General features: G+C 48.2%; 1 protein-coding gene across 2 annotated transcripts in view; it reads right to left on the reverse strand.

The window, feature by feature from the left end:
* Window positions 1-20561, reverse strand: part of PTPRO (protein tyrosine phosphatase receptor type O) — a 621455-nt gene that overhangs the window by 407540 nt on the left and 193354 nt on the right. For both annotated transcript variants that reach the window (XM_073650602.1, XM_073650601.1), the window contains exon 2: window positions 967-1240. In XM_073650602.1, the coding sequence (XP_073506703.1) occupies window positions 967-1240 (274 nt within the window). The remainder of the gene's footprint in view (window positions 1-966; window positions 1241-20561) is intronic.

Here is a 20561-nt window from a genome sequence, read left to right on the forward strand (position 1 = left end):
CTGATGTATGGGAGGAGTTGGCCCCGATACCAGCTGCACCCCTGATGTATGGGAGGAGAAGGCCCCGATACCAGCTGTACCCCAGATGTATGGGAGGAGAAGGCCCCAATACCAGCTATACCCCTGATGTATGGGAGGAGTAGGCCCCGATACCAGCTGTACCCCTGATGTATGAGAGGAGAAGGACCCAATACCAGCTGTACCCCTGATGTATGGGAGGAGAAGGACCCAATACCAGCTGTACCCCTGATGTATGGGAGGAGAAGGCCCCGATACCAGCTGTACCCCTGATGTATGGGAGGAGAAGGCCCCGATACCAGCTGCACCCCTGATGTATGGGAGGAGAAGGCCTCGAAACCAGCTGTACCCCTGATGTATGGGAGGAGAAGGCCCCCATACCAGCTGCACCCCTGATGTATGGGAGGAGAAGGCCCCGATACCAGCCGCACCCCTGATGTATGGGAGGAGAAGGCCCCGATACCAGCCGCACCCCTGATGTATGGGAGGATAAGGCCCCGATACCAGCTGCACCCCTGATGTATGGGAGGAGAAGGCCAACGATACCAGCTGCACCCCTGATGTATGGGAGGAGAAGGCCCCGATACCAGCTGCACCCCTGATGTATGGGAGGAGAAGGCCCCGATACCAGCTGCACCCCTGATGTATGGGAGAAGGCCCCTATACTAGCTGTACCCCTGATATATGGGAGAAGGCCCCAATACCAGTTGCACCCCTGATGTATGGGAGGAGAAGTCCCCTATACCAGTTGCACCCCTGATGTATAGGAGGAGAAGGCCCCGATACCAGCTGAACCCCTGATATATGTGAAGATAAGGCCTTGGATCCCAGCTGTACCCCTGATGTAGGAGAGTCTCGTGCCCTTGATACCAAGCAGCCGTTGATCAGAGATGGCGCACAAGTTCTTTTCTCCCCAGTTACCCCTTTTATGGTGGCGGACATACTTACTGGTCAGAACGGTCACAGATCTTCCCGGTCTTGATGCCAGGTTGGCATTTATTACCATTAATGTGATGATGTAATAAAGTCCGTGGTAACTGGCATTGAACTTCACAGGATCCGGTAACGAGCTGTTAAACTCCTCAAACTGGAAGAAGTAATTCTTAGATTCTCCCGTGATCTTCACTACGTACACCGAGGACGGAGACGTTACATCGGAGTCCTCCAGTGAGATGACAATCAGGTTCTCATCTGTCACCTTCACATTAAACATGGCCGATTCCTAGAAAAAGTAGTATCAGATATAAAATGGTTGTAACCATGATAAATGGAGGAGAAGGCCCAGATACCAGCTGCACCCCTGATATATGGGAGAAGGCCCCAATACCAGCTGTACCCCTAATATATGGGAGGAGAAGGCTCAGATACAAACTATATCCCAATTATAAGGGAGGAGAAGGCCCCGATACCAGCTGCACCCCTAATATAAGCAGGAGAAGGCCCGAATACAAGCTGTATCCCTGATATATGGGAGGAGAAGGCTCAGATACCAACTATACCCCAAATATAATTGAGGAGAAGGCCCCGATACCAGCTGTACCCCTAATATAAGCAGGAGAAGGCCTGGATACTAGCTGTATCCCTGATATATGGGAGGAGAAGGCTAAGATACCAGCTGTACCCCTGATATATAGGGAGGAAAAGGCTCAGAGACCAGCCATACTCCTGATAAATGGAAGGAGAAGGTCCGGATACTAGTTTTACCCCTAATATATAGGAGAAGAAGGCCCGGATACCAGCTCTACCCCTGATATATGATGGGCCCAGGATGGGGACATATATACAAAGATGGCTTTGAGCAGGGGGTTGGACCAGATGACCCACGAGGTCCCTTCCAACTCTACCAGCCTATGATTCTATGAGTGGAACAGGCGGCCACGAGAGGTAGCAAGCTCTCCTTCAATGGAAGTTTTCACACAGAGGCTGGACAGACATCTGTCTGAGATGGTTTAGTGAATCCTGCATTGAGCAGGGGGTTGGACACGATGACCCTGGAGGTCCCCTCCAACTCTAACAATATAGGATTCTAGGATGGGAGACAAAAGTACATACCAGGATGGGTGACATTAGTACAGAGTGGGGGACATTAATGCATAATGGTGGATTGAGGGGGGTGACAAAACTTATGTCCTTCAGGGATACATGCTCTCAGGCAGGCATTAAGTAGCGTTCACACAGGCAATGCGGTTTTATTGCTTTCTTAAAACGCCAAGGAATTCAAAGTCAAAAGCAGCCTCTTCTGGGCATAAAGGTAAAACAGCAAATAAACAGTTTATTCAGAAGACACACGTCAGTGCAGCTCACCCGAATAGATTACAGTCATTTCTCCTAGAGCAAACGTTACACACAGTAGAGGTACGGTCCTACTAGTCTCGGTATCACCTTCAGCCTGAGCTAATGCAGCTTCCAGTGTCAAACAGAAGTGTTCAACTCCAGAGACAGTTCACATTGAGCAGGCTGCAGATTCCACATGGTTCTCTGCAGCTCCAACACACAGACTGTTCAGCTTTCCTAGCTGATCCGTGCAGTCTCCATTCAGAGAGACACTGGCTTGTCTCTCTCCCATCTACAGCTCATATTTTGGCTGATCACTTACTAGCTTCCACACATTGCACTCAGCTCAACATCCAGCAGACTGACACAAGGTGAATCTATTTACCAGTTTTTAGTCAAAGCTAGCCAGGTACAGTACATCTAATTAATACCTGCAGTGCTAGACTTTAATTCAGTTCTACCTGACTTTGCTACAGTCCTTATAGGATTTAGAATACTACAAGAGCCCATACATCTGACCAACATGCAGGATTGGGGGGGGCTCAGGTCCAAATTTTGCACCAGGGCCCATGGGACTCTAGTTACGCCACTGTGTCCATAGTAATGATATTTATTACAACATGGATCAATAAAGGATGAAAAATCAGACCCAGCATAAGAAGAAAAGCAGCTGCTTTTTGGAGATGAGAATAGCATAGCTGAAATGTAAAGTCAGCCCTAACCGGTGACTGGCCTAGACCTACTAGTCATAAAGCAACAATAGGTAACATTCTTCCTGAGGCCCGCATGCTGCGGACAGCCCCCGGAGTGGCGCTCTGCATTAGTGCCAGTGAGCTGTAGATCAGCGCCAATAAAATATCTAATATCAAAAATCCCAAAAACATGATGCTGGTGGACACATCAGCATGTAAAAACGTGTGTGAAACCACTTGATCATGCCCAGGTTCTAGGGTCGATACCTCATCTAGATCAAGGTCACCCTTCCTTAGATCAACTGCCTCATGTGATGCTGCAATGTCTATCCCTAAAATTGTTAACCCTGGATCAAGTAACGGCACTTATGTTAAAACTCAACAGAATGCCAAACGACAGGTATCAGGCAGTGGACAGCCGGGGAATGACAATCAGGGTGGTCTGCAGGCGATTAACCTCTCGACATATACTTTTTCTGAACATGAACTTGAAGTGCTCCGTAGGAGTTTAACTTTTACACCATCTAACAGCTTTCACTTTTTTACAGCCTTGAAGGATTTAAATCTTTTTTTCGCATAAGTTAATAATGATGAAGCTCCACTTCAAGGATTCTACCACACCTTCTCTTATGAGTCCTGTTGAGGGGGAGGCCTTGCAGACATTGGAGGACCTAGTTGGTGAGCCGGTTTCTGCAACTAAAAGGTAGGTTCCCTACTAACATCTCACTTAAATCTACATGTTTTCCCCCCTGTCCATTAGCATTGGAGATCTTCACCAGACTGGTGTTTGAGGATTTAAAAAAAAAACTGTCCACTGCACGGAGGCACAACAATTTTACAAGTGCCCATAGGGCAGCCATTACAAAAAACGAATCCTACTCTGATCTGGTGTTTAAGCAGGCAGACAAGGGAAGGGGTGGGCATCGTGGTGTGGCCATGTGCACTTTACGAAAAGGAAGGCACTACATGAACTATGTGATAGAAACACCTATACCAGGTTATCATACAATCCGCTGGCCTCCTTCTCAGCAGAACGCCATTCTATACTAGGTAGGGCCTTTGATTAGGGCATTATTTCTAAAAAGGCCCTTGACGGACTTACACTACGTTTTCCAAAAATTTCCCCATTTTATCTATTGCCCAAGATCCACAAAGACGCCATCAACCCACCGGGCATCCGATCGTGTCCGGGGTAGAGTCTCTGTGAACCTATTTGAAAATTTGTGGATTTTTATCTTAAACCGCTTGTGGAGACCGTGCCGTCATACATCAAGGACACGACGGACGTCCTTACCCGGCTTGACGATGTCTTTGTGGATTCAGATACTCTTCTAGTTACAGCTGATGTGGAAACACTATATACGTGCATAGCTCATGCTGGTGGGCTGGAGGCGGTCTGCCTCTTCCTCAGTGCCTCCGACCTGGACGGCCCTCTATGCGGGTTTATTCTCGAGCTGCTGCACTTTATTTTGACTGATAATTTTTTCATTTTTAAAGATCAATTTTACCTCCAGCAACGCGGTACAGCCATGGGTGCGGCCTGTGCACCCTCGTATGCCAATCTCTTCCCGGATTCATGGGAGAGATCCCTGTTTGGCGACGGGGTCGCATGGGCCGCCGACCATGTGCTGTGCTGGCACAGGTACATTGACGATATCCTATTCCTGTGGAGGGGTACAGCGCAGCAGCTCGAAAAGTTCATGGACAGATTAAATACTAATAACAAGAACATCCGTTTCACTTACAAAGTTGATGCGACTTTTGAAGCCTCCGACCTGAGGATTAGATTTGAACAACGGGGCTATAGTCGGCGTTCAATCAAGAAGGACTACAATAGGGCCAAAGCAACCCCTCGATGCCAACTATTATATATCCATAATAAAGAAACTGGGCCAGTCCAAGACCAGACACGCTTTATTTCCACATATAATACACAGCGGAATAATATGCACGTTATTTTAATGAAACATTGGTCGATACTCCATACTGTGCCCTCTCTTGCGCAGTCCCTTGGTGAACGCCCATCTATGACCCCAAGGAGAGCCAGAGACCTTAGTGACCTTATTGTCAGGAGCAATTATGTTCCTGACAATAATACATTTCTATCCTCTTTTCAGCCCATGGTGGGTTGTTTTCCCTGTGGTCACAGCCTGGCTTGTGCCAATGTCCTACGTACCCCAACCTTTGACTCTGCAGCAGGTGATCGTCAATTTAAAATCCAACATTGGATCTCCTGTAGTACCACCAATGTTATCTACTATGCCACCTGTGGTTGTCCACTCATTTACAATGGACTCACCTCTAGGTAGCTCAGAGTCAGTGTGCGGGAGCACGTTAGGGACATTAGCGCGGCCAGGTCGGTGACTGATCACTCGGAGCTAAAAACACTCCCCCGTCATTTCTGCCAGTTCTATGACTGCGATGCTAGGTCATTATCTGTCCGGGGTATTGATATTGTCCATCTTGGAGCCAGGGGCGGTAACGTCAGATGGATAGGATGGCCCTGTCTGGGATTCACACAATCCCGATTACTCACAGAGACCACCCACTGTGATCTCTTGAGCAAACAGCTCTCTGCTGCCCCCTATCGTCCGGACAATTGCACGATTGGCCGACGATCAATATAGGAGGCTGCAGGCTGTTCTCACTAAGTAATTATCAGCAAGCTAGTAGTGAGCATACGGCATACACACCACCTTCCAATGCATGGAATATATGTATATGCCCTTGTACTATCACTGATAGCCTTACGATAACCCACTTAATATTATTCGCTGCCACCACCGATCAGATTTGAAATGCAATACAGGCCTGATCAGACACCTGCTTTCTGGTAGCGTATATGGCTTCGGGGGAGGAACGATTAGAGGACAAAAGAAACAGGACTATTAAATTGTATATTTAATCCAAAAGGGATACAGTGTTTATGAAAAATATACAAGAGGTTTTACAAAGGGAGATATTACAATACAGAATATACAGTTACACAAATAAAATGGGATTAATGAAAAACTTACTAAAAAGATCGCAGAGACGATTCCGTTTAGCTGGAGGCGAGGCGCTCCAATTGAGCATTATCGAACGTACTATATTAAATATATACTCCCAACATGAGTACTGACCCATCCTCGGCTGGGTTTTTTATGTCGAAGGGGGGACCTGCCCACACATCCCCTGTGTTCTTTATTACAAATTTACCTTTCCTTAGAGACTACACATGGCATAGCGGCGGTTCGTTATTCTGGTACTTTTGCGCCACAGCTCACCGGAGGGGCTCACAGCTACGGAAAACTATGCATATTGTTCCTTAGCTGACCCTGCCGCTAAAAATGTGTCTTATTATTATTGGAAGTATAGAATTTCCGATATCCAAGATTTCTGTTGAGCAAATGGGGGTGAGAGAATTATTTTGAAGCCAGGAATTGCATCCTTCTCACATAGGTGTATATTTGTCACAGGCCGGCGTCACTAGAAAATACACTCGTATGTTAATTGAGTTAGTAGCTCAGTTTGTCCTAGCATTTGCCTATTAGCCACTTCTCTTCTGTTTGCTAATTTGCATAGACAGCTCTTTAGATTGCCAGCTCTTCTACTCTGGCAAAGGGTAGATAGGGGTGGAGGAAATAGCGGTTTGGAGAAAAAGAGAGGGAGAGATTTTCAATATTTCTATGACAGGCCTCTAAGGGACTGAATGAATCCCTCAGTTTCGCTTCATTTCTATAAAAACTTTTTTGTTCGCCTTGTGCATTTGCTCCTCCTATTTGTTTTTAAATTGGGGTTTATTCATGGTGTATTTGGTGTTGCTATTGCATCATGATTTAATATTTTAACTTGTTTGTTGTGTTATTCTGATATTAATATTTTTTTATTATGTTTTTTTCATTTTCTTTAGTTCTGTTTCATCTGCCCAGGTCTGGTCCATCTCATCTGTGTATATATGACAGAAGCTACGGTCCATACTCTACATTTACGCTGTGCTGTTATGATATGGATTCTCTATTTACATAGTGCTTGATTTATATTTACTCTTGTCTGGTGTCTTTTGGACACTCCTTTCATGCATTCTGGTGGTGTTTCACGTACCTATGATGTTTATACGTACCTATCTCGGTCCTGTGGTGCGCGTGCGCCCGCTCTGCAGTCCGTCGTCATGCTGTCCATGCTCGTGCAGAGCTGCGCGCTCCCCGATATGATTGGTCACCTGGGTATTTTAAGGTCCTCAAAAAGCAATGTCAGTACCTTCCCTTCGATAAAGCCAGATACGTGCCATGCGACACGCGCGTCGGGAGGCGGTACAGATCCATCTGTCACCTTTTGTGCGCTGTGCTCTTTCAGGGTAAGCCATTTAGCCATAATTAGTAGGTCTGGGTTCTTATGTTTTGGAGTAACATTTTCCCAGGTCTTTGTCTTTTCAGACACTCTGGGCTACTCCTTCCTCAGCATATTTCTTAGGATACTTACTATACCACATGGCTTGTGAGGTCTTCAGCCATCTAGGATGCCTGGGTTTGGTGTCTCCCTTGGTTCCTAAACCGATAGCCTTGACCCCCTACTAGGCTTGTTTGGCTTCCTGTTTGCCTTGCGCCCTTGCTGCTACCGGTACTTTTATTGTATCCCTCCTACACATGTTTGTTGTTTACAATTGTATTTATTGATGACTCTGCAGGTTTCTAATAAAGTTATACAAATTAATTTATTTATAAAACCTTAAAACTCGGATTTTCTTCTGTTTTCCCAATACAATATATCGGCATGCAGTTTGCTCTGATATTAGGAGCGCCCCCGGCCATGGAAGTCAATGAGTGCGTGGAAACCATCGGACTGCATTCGGAGGACATCCGCGGACTGACAGAATGGAGAAGATGGAGAATTGTTTCTCCATCTTCTTCTCATCCAAAAGAATTGGATCACAATATGATCAGACTGTGGGATGTGATGTCTGACGCTGCCCTTATTATAGCAGCTTTCCTGCTGTCCGTAAGCCCCCGGACTCCGCATCCCACATGATTAAAAGAAAACACCAGGGTGAAGGTCCGAGCAGATCAGCAGAAGAAGTCTCTGCTTCCCACTCACTCCTCAATGTGGAGAAATGTGCAACTACAGCGCCATGTAAATCTGCCATACAACGTCCATGTACCGACCCCAAATACCAGCAGAAACCTGACATACAACATCCATGTACCGACCCCACAACACCAGCAGAAACCTGCCACACAAAGTCCAAGTACCGACCACACAACACCAGCAGAAACAAGGCCATAGAAGGTCTATTTACCCGACCCCACAACACCAGCAGAAACCTGCCACACAACGTCCATGTACCGACCTCAAATACCAGCAGAAACCTGCCACACAACGTCCATGTATCCGATCCCACAACACCAGCAGAAACCTGCCACACAACGTCCATGTATCAACCCCAAATACCAGCAGAAACCTGACATACAACGTCCATGTACCCAACCCCACAATACCAGCAGAAACAAGGCCATAGAAGGTCTATTTACCCGACCCCACAACACCAGCAGAAACCTGCCACACAAGGCGAATGTACCCGACCAAACAACACCAGCAGAAACCTGCCACACAACGTCCATGTATCAACCCCAAATACCAGCAGAAACCTGACATACAACGTCCATGTACCCAACCCCACAATACCAGCAGAAACAAGGCCATAGAAGGTCTATTTACCCGACCCCACAACACCAGCAGAAACCTGCCACACAAGGCGAATGTACCCGACCAAACAACACCAGCAGAAACCTGCCACACAAGGTCCATGTACCGACCTCAAATACCAGCAGAAACCTGCCACACAACGTCCATGTATCCGATCCCACAACACCAGCAGAAACCTGCCACACAACGTCCATGTACCTGACCCCACAATACCAGCAGAAACCTGCCACACAACGTCCATGCACCCGACCCCACAATACCAGCAGAAACCTGCCACACAATGTCCATGTACCGACCCCAAATACCAGCAGAAACCTGCCACACAACGTCCATGTACCGACCCCAAATACCAGCAGAAACCTGCCACACAACGTCCATGTACCTGACCCCACAATACCAGCAGAAACCTGCCACACAACGTCCATGTACTGAACCCAAATACCAGCAGAAACCTGACATACAACATCCATGTACCGACCCCACAACACCAGCAGAAACCTGCCACACAAGGTCCATGTACCGACCACACAACACCAGCAGAAACCTGCCACACAATGTCCATGTATCAACCCCAAATACCAGCAGAAACCTGACATACAACATCCATGTACCCAACCCCACAATACCATCAGAAACAAGGCCATAGAAGGTCTATTTACCCGACCCCACAACACCAGCAGAAACCTGCCACACAAGGCGAATGTACCCGACCAAACAACACCAGCAGAAACCTGCCACACAAGGTCCATGTACCGACCTCAAATACCAGCAGAAACCTGCCACACAACGTCCATGTATCCGATCCCACAACACCAGCAGAAACCTGCCACACAACGTCCATGTACCTGACCCCACAATACCAGCAGAAACCTGCCACACAACGTCCATGCACCCGACCCCACAATACCAGCAGAAACCTGCCACACAATGTCCATGTACCGACCCCAAATACCAGCAGAAACCTGCCACACAACGTCCATGTACCGACCCCAAATACCAGCAGAAACCTGCCACACAATGTCCATGTACCGACCCCAAATGCCAGCAGAAACCTGCCACACAAGGTCCATGTAACCCACAATACCAGCAGAAACAAGGCCATAGAAGGTCAATGTACCGATCCCACAACACCAGCAGAAACCTGCCACACAAGGTCCATGTACCCGACCTCACAATACCAGCAGAAACCTGCCACACAACATCCATGTACCCGACCCCACAACATCAGCAGAAACCTGCCACACAACGTACATGTACCTGACCCCACAACAACAGAAGAAACCTGCCACACAACGTCCATGTACCCGACAACACAATACCAGCAGAAACCTGCCACACAACGTCCATGTACCGACCCCAAAATACCAGCAGAAACCTGCCACACAAGGTCCATGTACCCAACCCCACAATACCAGCAGAAACCGGTCACACAATGTCCATGTACCCGACCCCACAACACCAGCAGAAACCTGCCACACAAGGTCCATGTACTCGACCCCACAACACCAGCAGAAACCTGCCACACAATGTCCATGTACCCGACCCCACAACACCAGCAGAAACCTGCCACACAACGTCCATGTACCCAACCACACAACAGCAGAAGAAACCTGCCACACAACATCCATGTACCCGACCCCACAACACCAGCAGAAACCTGTCACACAACATCCATGTACCCGACCCCACAATACCAGCAGAAACCTGCCACACAAGGTCCATATAACCCACAATACCAGCAGAAACAAGGCCATAGAAGGTCCATGTACCGACCCCACAACACCAGCAGAAACCTGCCACACAACGTCCATGTACCCGACCCCACAACACCAGCAGAAACCTGCCACACAAGGTCCATGTACCCGAACCCACAACACCAGCAGAAACCTGTCACATAATGTCCATGTACCCAACCCCACAATACCAGCAGAAACCTGCCACACAAGGTCCATGTACCCGACCCCACAACACCAGCAGAAACCTGCCACACAACATCCATGTACCCGACCCCACAACACCAGCAGAAACCTGCCACACAAAGCCCATGTACCCAACCACACAACACCAGCAGAAACCTGCCACACAACGTCCATGTACCCGACCACACAACACCAGCAGAAACCTGCCACACAACGTCCATGTACCCGACCACACAACACCAGCAGAAACTGGCCACACAACATCCATGTACCCGACCCCATAATACCAACAGAAACCTACCACACAAGGTCCATGTACCCAACCCCACAATACCAGCAGAAACCTGCCACACAACATCCATGTACTCGACCCCACAACACCAGCAGAAACCTGCCACACAACGTCCATGTACCCGACCCCACAATACCAGCAGAAACCTGCCACACAACGTCCATGTACCCGACCCCACAACACCAGCAGAAACCTGCCACACAACATCCATGTACCCGACCCCACAACACCAGCAGAAACCTGCCACACAACATCCATGAACCCGACCCCACAATACCAGCAGAAACCTGCCACACAAGGTCCATGTACCCGACCCCACAACACCAGCAGAAATCTGCCACACAACGTCCATGTACCCGACCCCACAATACCAGCAGAAACCTGCCACACAACATCCATGTACCCAACCCCACAATAACAACAGAAACTTGCCACACAAGGTCCATGTACCCGAACCCACAACACCAGCAGAAACCAGCCACACAAGGTCCATGTACCCAACCCCACAATACCAGCAGAAACAAGGCCATAGAAGGTCCATGTACCGACTCCAAATACCAGCAGAAACCTGCAACATAACGTCCATGTACCGACCCCACAACACCAGCAGAAACCTGCCACATACCGTCCATGTACCTAACCCCACAATACCAGCAGAAACCTGCCACACAAGGTCCATGTACCCAACCCCACAATACCAGCAGAAACCTGCCACACAAGGTCCATGCACCCGACGGCACAATAACAGCAGAAACCAGCCACACATGGTCCATGTACTGACCCTAAATACCAGCAGAAACCTGCCACACAATGTCCATGTACCCGACCCCACAATACCAGCAGAAACCTGTCACACAAGGTCCATGTACCGAACCCACAATACCAGCAGAAACAAGGCCATACTAGGTCCATGTACCCGACCCCACAATACCAGCAGAAACCTGCCACACAAGGTCCATGCACCCGACTCCACAATACCAGCAGAAACCTGTCACACAAGGTCCATGTACAGACCCCACAATACCAGCAGAAACAAGGCCATAGAAGGTCCATGTATCGACCCCAAATACCAGCAGAAACCTGCAACACAACGTCCATGTACCGACCCCACAATACCAGCAGAAACAAGGCCATAGAAGGTCCATGTACAGACCCCAAATACCAGCAGAAACCTGACATACAACGTCCATGCATCCGACTCCACAATACCAGCAGAAACAAGGCCATAGAAGGTCCATGTATCGACCCCAAATACCAGCAGAAACCTGCAACACAACGTCCATGTACCGACCCCACAATACCAGCAGAAACAAGGCCATAGAAGGTCCATGTACCGATCCCAAATACCAGCAGAAACCTGACATACAACGTCCATGTACCGACCCCACAATACCAGCAGAAACAAGGCCATAGAAGGTCCATGTACCGACCCCAAATACCAGGAGAAGTATGCCACATAACATCCATGTACCCCACAATAGCAGCAGAAAAAAGGCCATAGTAGGTCCATGTACCCGACCCCACAACACCAGCAGAAACCAGCCACACAACGTCCATATACCCGACAACAAATACCAGCAGAAACCTGCCACATAACGTCCATGTACCCCACAATACCAGCAGAAATAAGGCCATAGTAGGTCCATGTACCCAACCCCACAACACCAGCAGAAACCTGCTACACAAGGTCCATGTACCCGACTCAACAATACCAGCAGAAACCTGCGACACAAGGTCCATGCACCCCACAATACCAGCAGAAACAAGGCCATAGAAGATCCATGTACCGACCCCAAATACCAGGAGAAGCATGCCATATAACATCCATGTACCCCACAATAGCAGCAGAAACCTGCCACACAAGGTCCATGTACCCGACCACACAACATCAGCAGAAACCTGCCACTCAAGGTCCATGTACCCGACCCCACAACACCAGCAGAAACCTGCCACACAAGGTCCATGTATCCAAACCCAAAACACCAGCAGAAACCAGCCACACAAGGTCCATGTACCCGAACCCACAACACCAGCAGAAACCTGCCACACAAGGTCCCTGTACCCGACCCCAAATACCAGCAGAAACCTGCCACATAACATCCATATACCCCACAATACCAGCAGAAACAAGGCCATAGTAGGTCCATGTACCCGACCCCACTACACCAGCAGAAACCTGCCACAAAACGTCCATGTACCCGACCCCACAACACCAGCAGAAACCTGCCACACACCATCCATGTACACGACCCCACAACACCAACAGAAACCTGCCACACAATGTCCGTGTATCCAAACCCAAAACACCAGCAGAAACCTGTCACACAACGTCCATGTACTCGACCCCAGAAAAACAGCAGAAACCTGCCACACAAGGTCCATGTATCCGACCCCACAATACCAGCAGAAACCTGCCACACAACATCCATGTACCCAACCCCACAACACCAGCAGAAACCTGCCACACAAGGTCCATGTACCCAACCCCACAACACCAGCAGAAACCTGCCACACAGCGTCCATGTACCCGACCTCACAACACCAGCAGAAACCTGCCACACAATGTCCATGTACCCGACCCTGCAATACCAGCAGAAACCTGCCACACAATGTCCATGTACCCGACCCCACAATACCAGCAGAAACCTGCCACACAAGGTCCATGAAACCGACCCCACAACACCAGCAGAAACCTGCCACACAAGGTCCATGTACCCAACCCCACAACACCAGCAGAAACCTGCCACACAAGGTCCATGTAACAGACCCCACAATACCAACAGAAACCTGCCACACAATGTCCATGTACCCACCCCCACAACACCAGCAGAAACCTGCCACAAAACGTCGGTGTATCCAACCCCAAAACACCAGCAGAAACCTGCCACACAACGTCCATATACCTGACCCCACAATACCAGCAGAAACCTGCCACACAACGTCCATGCACCCGACCCCACAATACCAGCAGAAACCTACCACACAACATCCATGTATCCAACCCCACAACACCAGCAGAAACCTGCCACACAAGGTCCATGTACCCGACCCCACAATACCAGCAGAAACCTGCCACACAACTTCCATGTACCCGACCCCACAATACCAGCAGAAACCTGCCACACAAGGTCCATGTAACCGACCCCACAACACCAGCAGAAACCTGCCACACAACGTCCATGTACCTGACCCCACAATACCAGCAGAAACCTGCCACACAAAGTCCATGCACCCGACCCCACAATACCAGCAGAAACCTGCCACACAACATCCATGTATCCAACCCCACAACACCAGCAGAAACCTGCCACACAAGGTCCATGTACCCGACCCCACAATACCAGCAGAAACCTGCCACACAACTTCCATGTACCCGACCCCACAATACCAGCAGAAACCTGCCACACAAGGTCCATGTAACCGACCCCACAACACCAGCAGAAACCTGCCACACAACGTCCATGTACCTGACCCCACAATACCAGCAGAAACCTGCCACACAAAGTCCATGCACCCGACCCCACAATACCAGCAGAAACCTGCCACACAACATCCATGTATCCAACCCCACAACACCAGCAGAAACCTGCCACACAAGGTCCATGTACTCGACCCCACAATACCAGCAGGAATCTGCCACACAACTTCCATGTACCCGACACCACAATACCAGCAGAAACCTGCCACACAAGGTCCATGTAACCGACCCCACAAAACCAGCAGAAACCTGCCACACAACGTCCATGTACCCGACCCCACAATACCAGCAGAAACCTGCCACACAACATCCATGTATCCAACCCCACAACACCAGCAGAAACCTGCCACACAAGGTCCATGTACCCGACCCCACAATACCAGCAGAAACCTGCCACACAACGTCCATGTACCCGACCCCACAACATAAGCAGAAACCTGCCACACAATGTCCATGTAACCGACCCCACAAAACCAGCAGAAACCTGCCACACAACGTCCATGTACCCGACCCCACAATACCAGCAGAAACCTGCCACACAACATCCATGTATCCAACCCCACAACACCAGCAGAAACCTGTCACACAAGGTCCATGCACCCGACCCCACAATACCAGCAGAAACCTGCCACACAACATCCATGTATCCAACCCCACAACACCAGCAGAAACCTGCCACACAAGGTCCATGTACCCGACCCCACAATACAGCAGAAACCTGCCACACAACTTCCATGTACCCGACCCCACAATACCAGCAGAAACCTGCCACACAAGGTCCATGTAACCGACCCCACAACACCAGCAGAAACCTGCCACACAAGATCCAAGTACCTGACCCCACAATACCAGCAGAAACCTGCCACACAACGTCCATGTACCCGACCCCACAATACAGCAGAAACCTGCCACACAAGGTCCATGTACCCAACCCCACAACACCAGCAGAAACCTGCCACACAAGGTCCATGTACCCGACCCCACAATACCAGCAGAAACCTGCCACACAAGGTCTATGTACCCAACCCCACAACACCAGCAGAAACCTGCCACACAAGGTCCATGTACCCGACCCCACAATACCAGCAGAAACCTGCCACACAACTTCCATGTACCCGACCCCACAACACCAGCAGAAACCTGCCACACAAAGCCCATGTACCCAACCCCACAACACCAGAAGAAACCTGACACACAAGGTCCATGTAACCGACCCACAACACCAGCAGAAACCTGACACACAAGGTCCATGTACCCGACCCCACAACACCAGCAGAAACCTGCCACACAACATCCATGTACCCGACCCCACAATACCAGCAGAAACCTGCCACACAAGGGCACAGTATATCAGTATTAGGCCCTGCTGCAAGCTACAGTCTATAGAGCTGTATAACAGGGCACAGTATATCAGTATTAGACCTCGCTTCGAGCTACAGCCTAAAGAGCTGTATAACAGGGCACAGTATATCAGTATTAGACCCCGCTCCAAGCTACAGCCTATAGAGCAGAATAACAGAGCACAGTATATCAGTATTAAACCCCGCTCCAAGCTACAGTCTATAGAGCTGTATAACAGGGCACAGTATATCAGTATTAGACCTCGCTTCGAGCTACAGCCTAAAGAGCTGCATAACAGAGCACAGTATATCAGTATTAGACCCCGCTCCAAGCTACAGTCTATAGAGCTGTATAACAGGGCACAGTATATCAGTATTAGACCTCGCTCCGAGCTACAGTCTATAGAGCTGTATAACAGGGCACAGTATATCAGTATTAGACCCCGCTCCAAGCTACAGTCTATAGAGCTGTATAACAGGGCAGAGTATATCAGTATTAGACCCTGCTCCAAGCTACAGTCTATAGAGCTGTATAACAGGGCACAGTATATCAGTATTAGACCCCGCTCCAAGCTACAGTCTATAGAGCTGTATAACAGAGCACAGTATATCAGTATTAGACCCCGCTCCAAGCTACAGTCTATAGAGCTGTATAACAGGGCACAGTATATCAGTATTAGACCCCGCTCCAAGCTACAGTCTATAGAGCTGTATAACAGGGCACAGTATATCAGTATTAGACCCCGCCCCAAGCTACAGTCTATAGAGCTGTATAACAGGGCACAGTATATCAGTATTAGACCCCGCTCCGAGCTACAACCAACAGAGCTGTATAACAGAGCACAGTATATCGGTATTAGGCCCCGCTCCAAGCTACAGTCTATAGAGCTGTATAACAGAGCACAGTATATCAGTATTAGGCCCTGCTGCAAGCTACAGTCTATAGAGCTGTATAACAGGGCACAGTATATCAGTATTAGACCTCGCTTCGAGCTACAGCCTAAAGAGCTGTATAACAGGGCACAGTATATCAGTATTAGACCTCGCTCCGAGCTACAGTCTATAGAGCTGTATAACAGGGCACAGTATATCAGTATTAGACCTCGCTCCGAGCTACAGTCTATAGAGCTGTATAACAGGGCACAGTATATCAGTATTAGACCCCGCTCCAAGCTACAGTCTATAGAGCTGTATAACAGGGCAGAGTATATCAGTATTAGACCCTGCTCCAAGCTACAGTCTATAGAGCTGTATAACAGGGCACAGTATATCAGTATTAGACCCCGCTCCAAGCTACAGTCTATAGAGCTGTATAACAGGGCACAGTATATCAGTATTAGACCTCGCTTCGAGCTACAGCCTAAAGAGCTGCATAACAGGGCACAGTATATCAGTATTAGACCCCGCTCCGAGCTACAGTCTATAGAGCTGTATAACAGGACACAGTATATCAGTATTAGACCTCGCTCCGAGCTACAGTCTATAGAGCTGTATAACAGGGCACAGTATATCAGTATTAGACCTCGCTCCGAGCTACAGTCTATAGAGCTGTATAACAGAGCACAGTATATCAGTATTAGACCCCGCTCCGAGCTACAGTCTATAGAGCTGTATAACAGGACACAGTATATCAGTATTAGACCTCGCTTCGAGCTACAGCCTAAAGAGCTGCATAACAGGGCACAGTATATCAGTATTAGACCTCGCTCCGAGCTACAGTCTATAGAGCTGTATAACAGGACACAGTATATCAGTATTAGACCCCGCTCCAAGCTACAGTCTATAGAGCTGTATAACAGGGCAGAGTATATCAGTATTAGACCCTGCTCCAAGCTACAGTCTATAGAGCTGTATAACAGGGCACAGTATATCAGTATTAGACCCCGCTCCAAGCTACAGTCTATAGAGCTGTATAACAGGGCACAGTATATCAGTATTAGACCTCGCTTCGAGCTACAGCCTAAAGAGCTGCATAACAGGGCACAGTATATCAGTATTAGATCCCGCTCCGAGCTACAGTCTATAGAGCTGTATAACAGGGCACAGTATATCAGTATTAGACCTCGCTCCGAGCTACAGTCTATAGAGCTGTATAACAGAGCACAGTATATCAGTATTAGACCCCGCTCCAAGCTATAGTCTATAGAGCTGTATAACAGGGCACAGTATATCAGTATTAGACCTCGCTCCGAGCTACAGTCTATAGAGCTGTATAACAGGGCACAGTATATCAGTATTAGACCCCGCTCCAAGCTACAGTCTATAGAGCTGTATAACAGGGCAGAGTATATCAGTATTAGACCCTGCTCCAAGCTACAGTCTATAGAGCTGTATAACAGGGCACAGTATATCAGTATTAGACCCCGCTCCAAGCTACAGTCTATAGAGCTGTATAACAGAGCACAGTATATCAGTATTAGACCCCGCTCCAAGCTACAGTCTATAGAGCTGTATAACAGGGCACAGTATATCAGTATTAGACCCCGCTCCAAGCTACAGTCTATAGAGCTGTATAACAGGGCACAGTATATCAGTATTAGACCCCGCCCCAAGCTACAGTCTATAGAGCTGTATAACAGGGCACAGTATATCAGTATTAGACCCTGCTCCGAGCTACAGACTACAGAGCTGTATAACAGAGCACAGTATATCGGTATTAGGCCCCGCTCCAAGCTACAGTCTATAGAGCTGTATAACAGAGCACAGTATATCAGTATTAGGCCCTGCTGCAAGCTACAGTCTATAGAGCTGTATAACAGGGCACAGTATATCAGTATTAGACCTCGCTTCGAGCTACAGCCTAAAGAGCTGTATAACAGGGCACAGTATATCAGTATTAGACCTCGCTCCGAGCTACAGTCTATAGAGCTGTATAACAGGGCACAGTATATCAGTATTAGACCCCGCTCCAAGCTACAGTCTATAGAGCTGTATAACAGGGCAGAGTATATCAGTATTAGACCCTGCTCCAAGCTACAGTCTATAGAGCTGTATAACAGGGCACAGTATATCAGTATTAGACCCCGCTCCAAGCTACAGTCTATAGAGCTGTATAACAGAGCACAGTATATCAGTATTAGACCCCGCTCCAAGCTACAGTCTATAGAGCTGTATAACAGGGCACAGTATATCAGTATTAGACCCCGCTCCAAGCTACAGTCTATAGAGCTGTATAACAGGGCACAGTATATCAGTATTAGACCCCGCCCCAAGCTACAGTCTATAGAGCTGTATAACAGGGCACAGTATATCAGTATTAGGCCCCGCTCCGAGCTACAGTCTAAAGAGCTGTATAAGAGGGCACAGTATATCAGTATTAGACCCCGCTCCAAGCTACAGTATATAGAGCTGTATAACAGGGCACAGTATATCAGTATAAGGCCCCGCTCCAAGCTACAGTCTATAGAGCTGTATAACAGGGCACAGTATATCAGTATTAGGCCCCGCTCCAAGCTACAGTCTATAGAGCTGTATAACAGAGCACAGTATATCAGTATTAGACCCCGCTCCAAGCTACAGTCTATAGAGCTGTATAACAGAGCACAGTATATCAGTATTAGACCCCGCTCCGAGCTACAGTCTATAGAGCTGTATAACAGAGCACAGTATATCAGTATTAGACCCCGCTCCGAGCTACAGCCTACAGAGCTGTATAACAGAGCACAGTATATCGGTATTAGGCCCCGCTCCAAGCTACAGTCTATAGAGCTGTATAACAGGGCACAGTATATCAGTATTAGACCACGCTCCAAGATACAGTCTATAGAGCTGTATAACAGGGCACAGTATATCAGTATTAGACCCCGGTCCAAGCTACAGTCTATAGAGCTGTATAACAGAGCACAGTATATCAGTATTAGGCCCTGCTCCGAGCTACAGTCTATAGAGCTGTATAACAGGGTACAGTATATCAGTATTAGATCCCGCTCCAAGCTACAGTCTATAGAGCTGTATAACAGGGCACAGTATATCAGTATTAGATCCCGCTCCAAGCTACAGTCTATAGAGCTGTATAACAGAGCACAGTATATCAGTATTAGGCCCTGCTCCGAGCTACAGTCTATAGAGCTGTATAACAGGGTACAGTATATCAGTATTAGATCCCGCTCCAAGCTACAGTCTATAGAGCTGTATAACAGAGCACAGTATATTAGTATTAAACCCCGCTCCGAGATACACTCTATAAAGCTGTATAACAGGGCACAGTATATCAGTATTAGACCCCGCTCCGAGCTACAGTCTATAGAGCTGTATAACAGAGCACAGTATATCAGTATTAGACCCCGCTCCAAGCTACAGTCTATAGAGCTGTATAACAGGGCACAGTATATCAGTATTAGGCCCCGCTCCGAGCTACAGTCTATAGAGCTGTATAACAGGGCACAGTATATCAGTATTAGGCCGCGCTCCAAGCTACAGTCTATAGAGCTGTATAACAGAGCACAGTATATCAGTATTAGACCCCGCTCCAAGCAACAGTCTATACAGCTGTATAACAGGGCACAGTATATCAGTATTAGACCCCGCTCCAAGCTACAGTATATAGAGCTGTATAACAGAGCACAGTATATCAGTATTAGACCCCGCTCCGAGCTACAGTCTATAGAGCTGCATAACAGAGCACAGTATATCAGTATTAGACCCCGCTCCAAGCTACAGTCTATAGAGCTGTATAACAGAGCACAGTATATCAATATTAGGCCCCGCTCCAAGCTACAGTCTATAGAGCTGTATAACAGGGCACAGTATATCAGTATTAGATCCCGCTCCAAGCTACAGTCTATAGAGCTGTATAACAGGGCACAGTATATCAGTATTAGGCCCCGCTCCGAGCAACAATCTATAGAGCTGTATAACAGGGCACAG

Source organism: Phyllobates terribilis, unplaced genomic scaffold (genome assembly GCF_046119375.1).
Source record: "Phyllobates terribilis strain yellow unplaced genomic scaffold, ASM4611937v1 Scaffold_10__3_contigs__length_209671492, whole genome shotgun sequence".
Taxonomy (NCBI): domain Eukaryota; kingdom Metazoa; phylum Chordata; class Amphibia; order Anura; family Dendrobatidae; genus Phyllobates; species Phyllobates terribilis.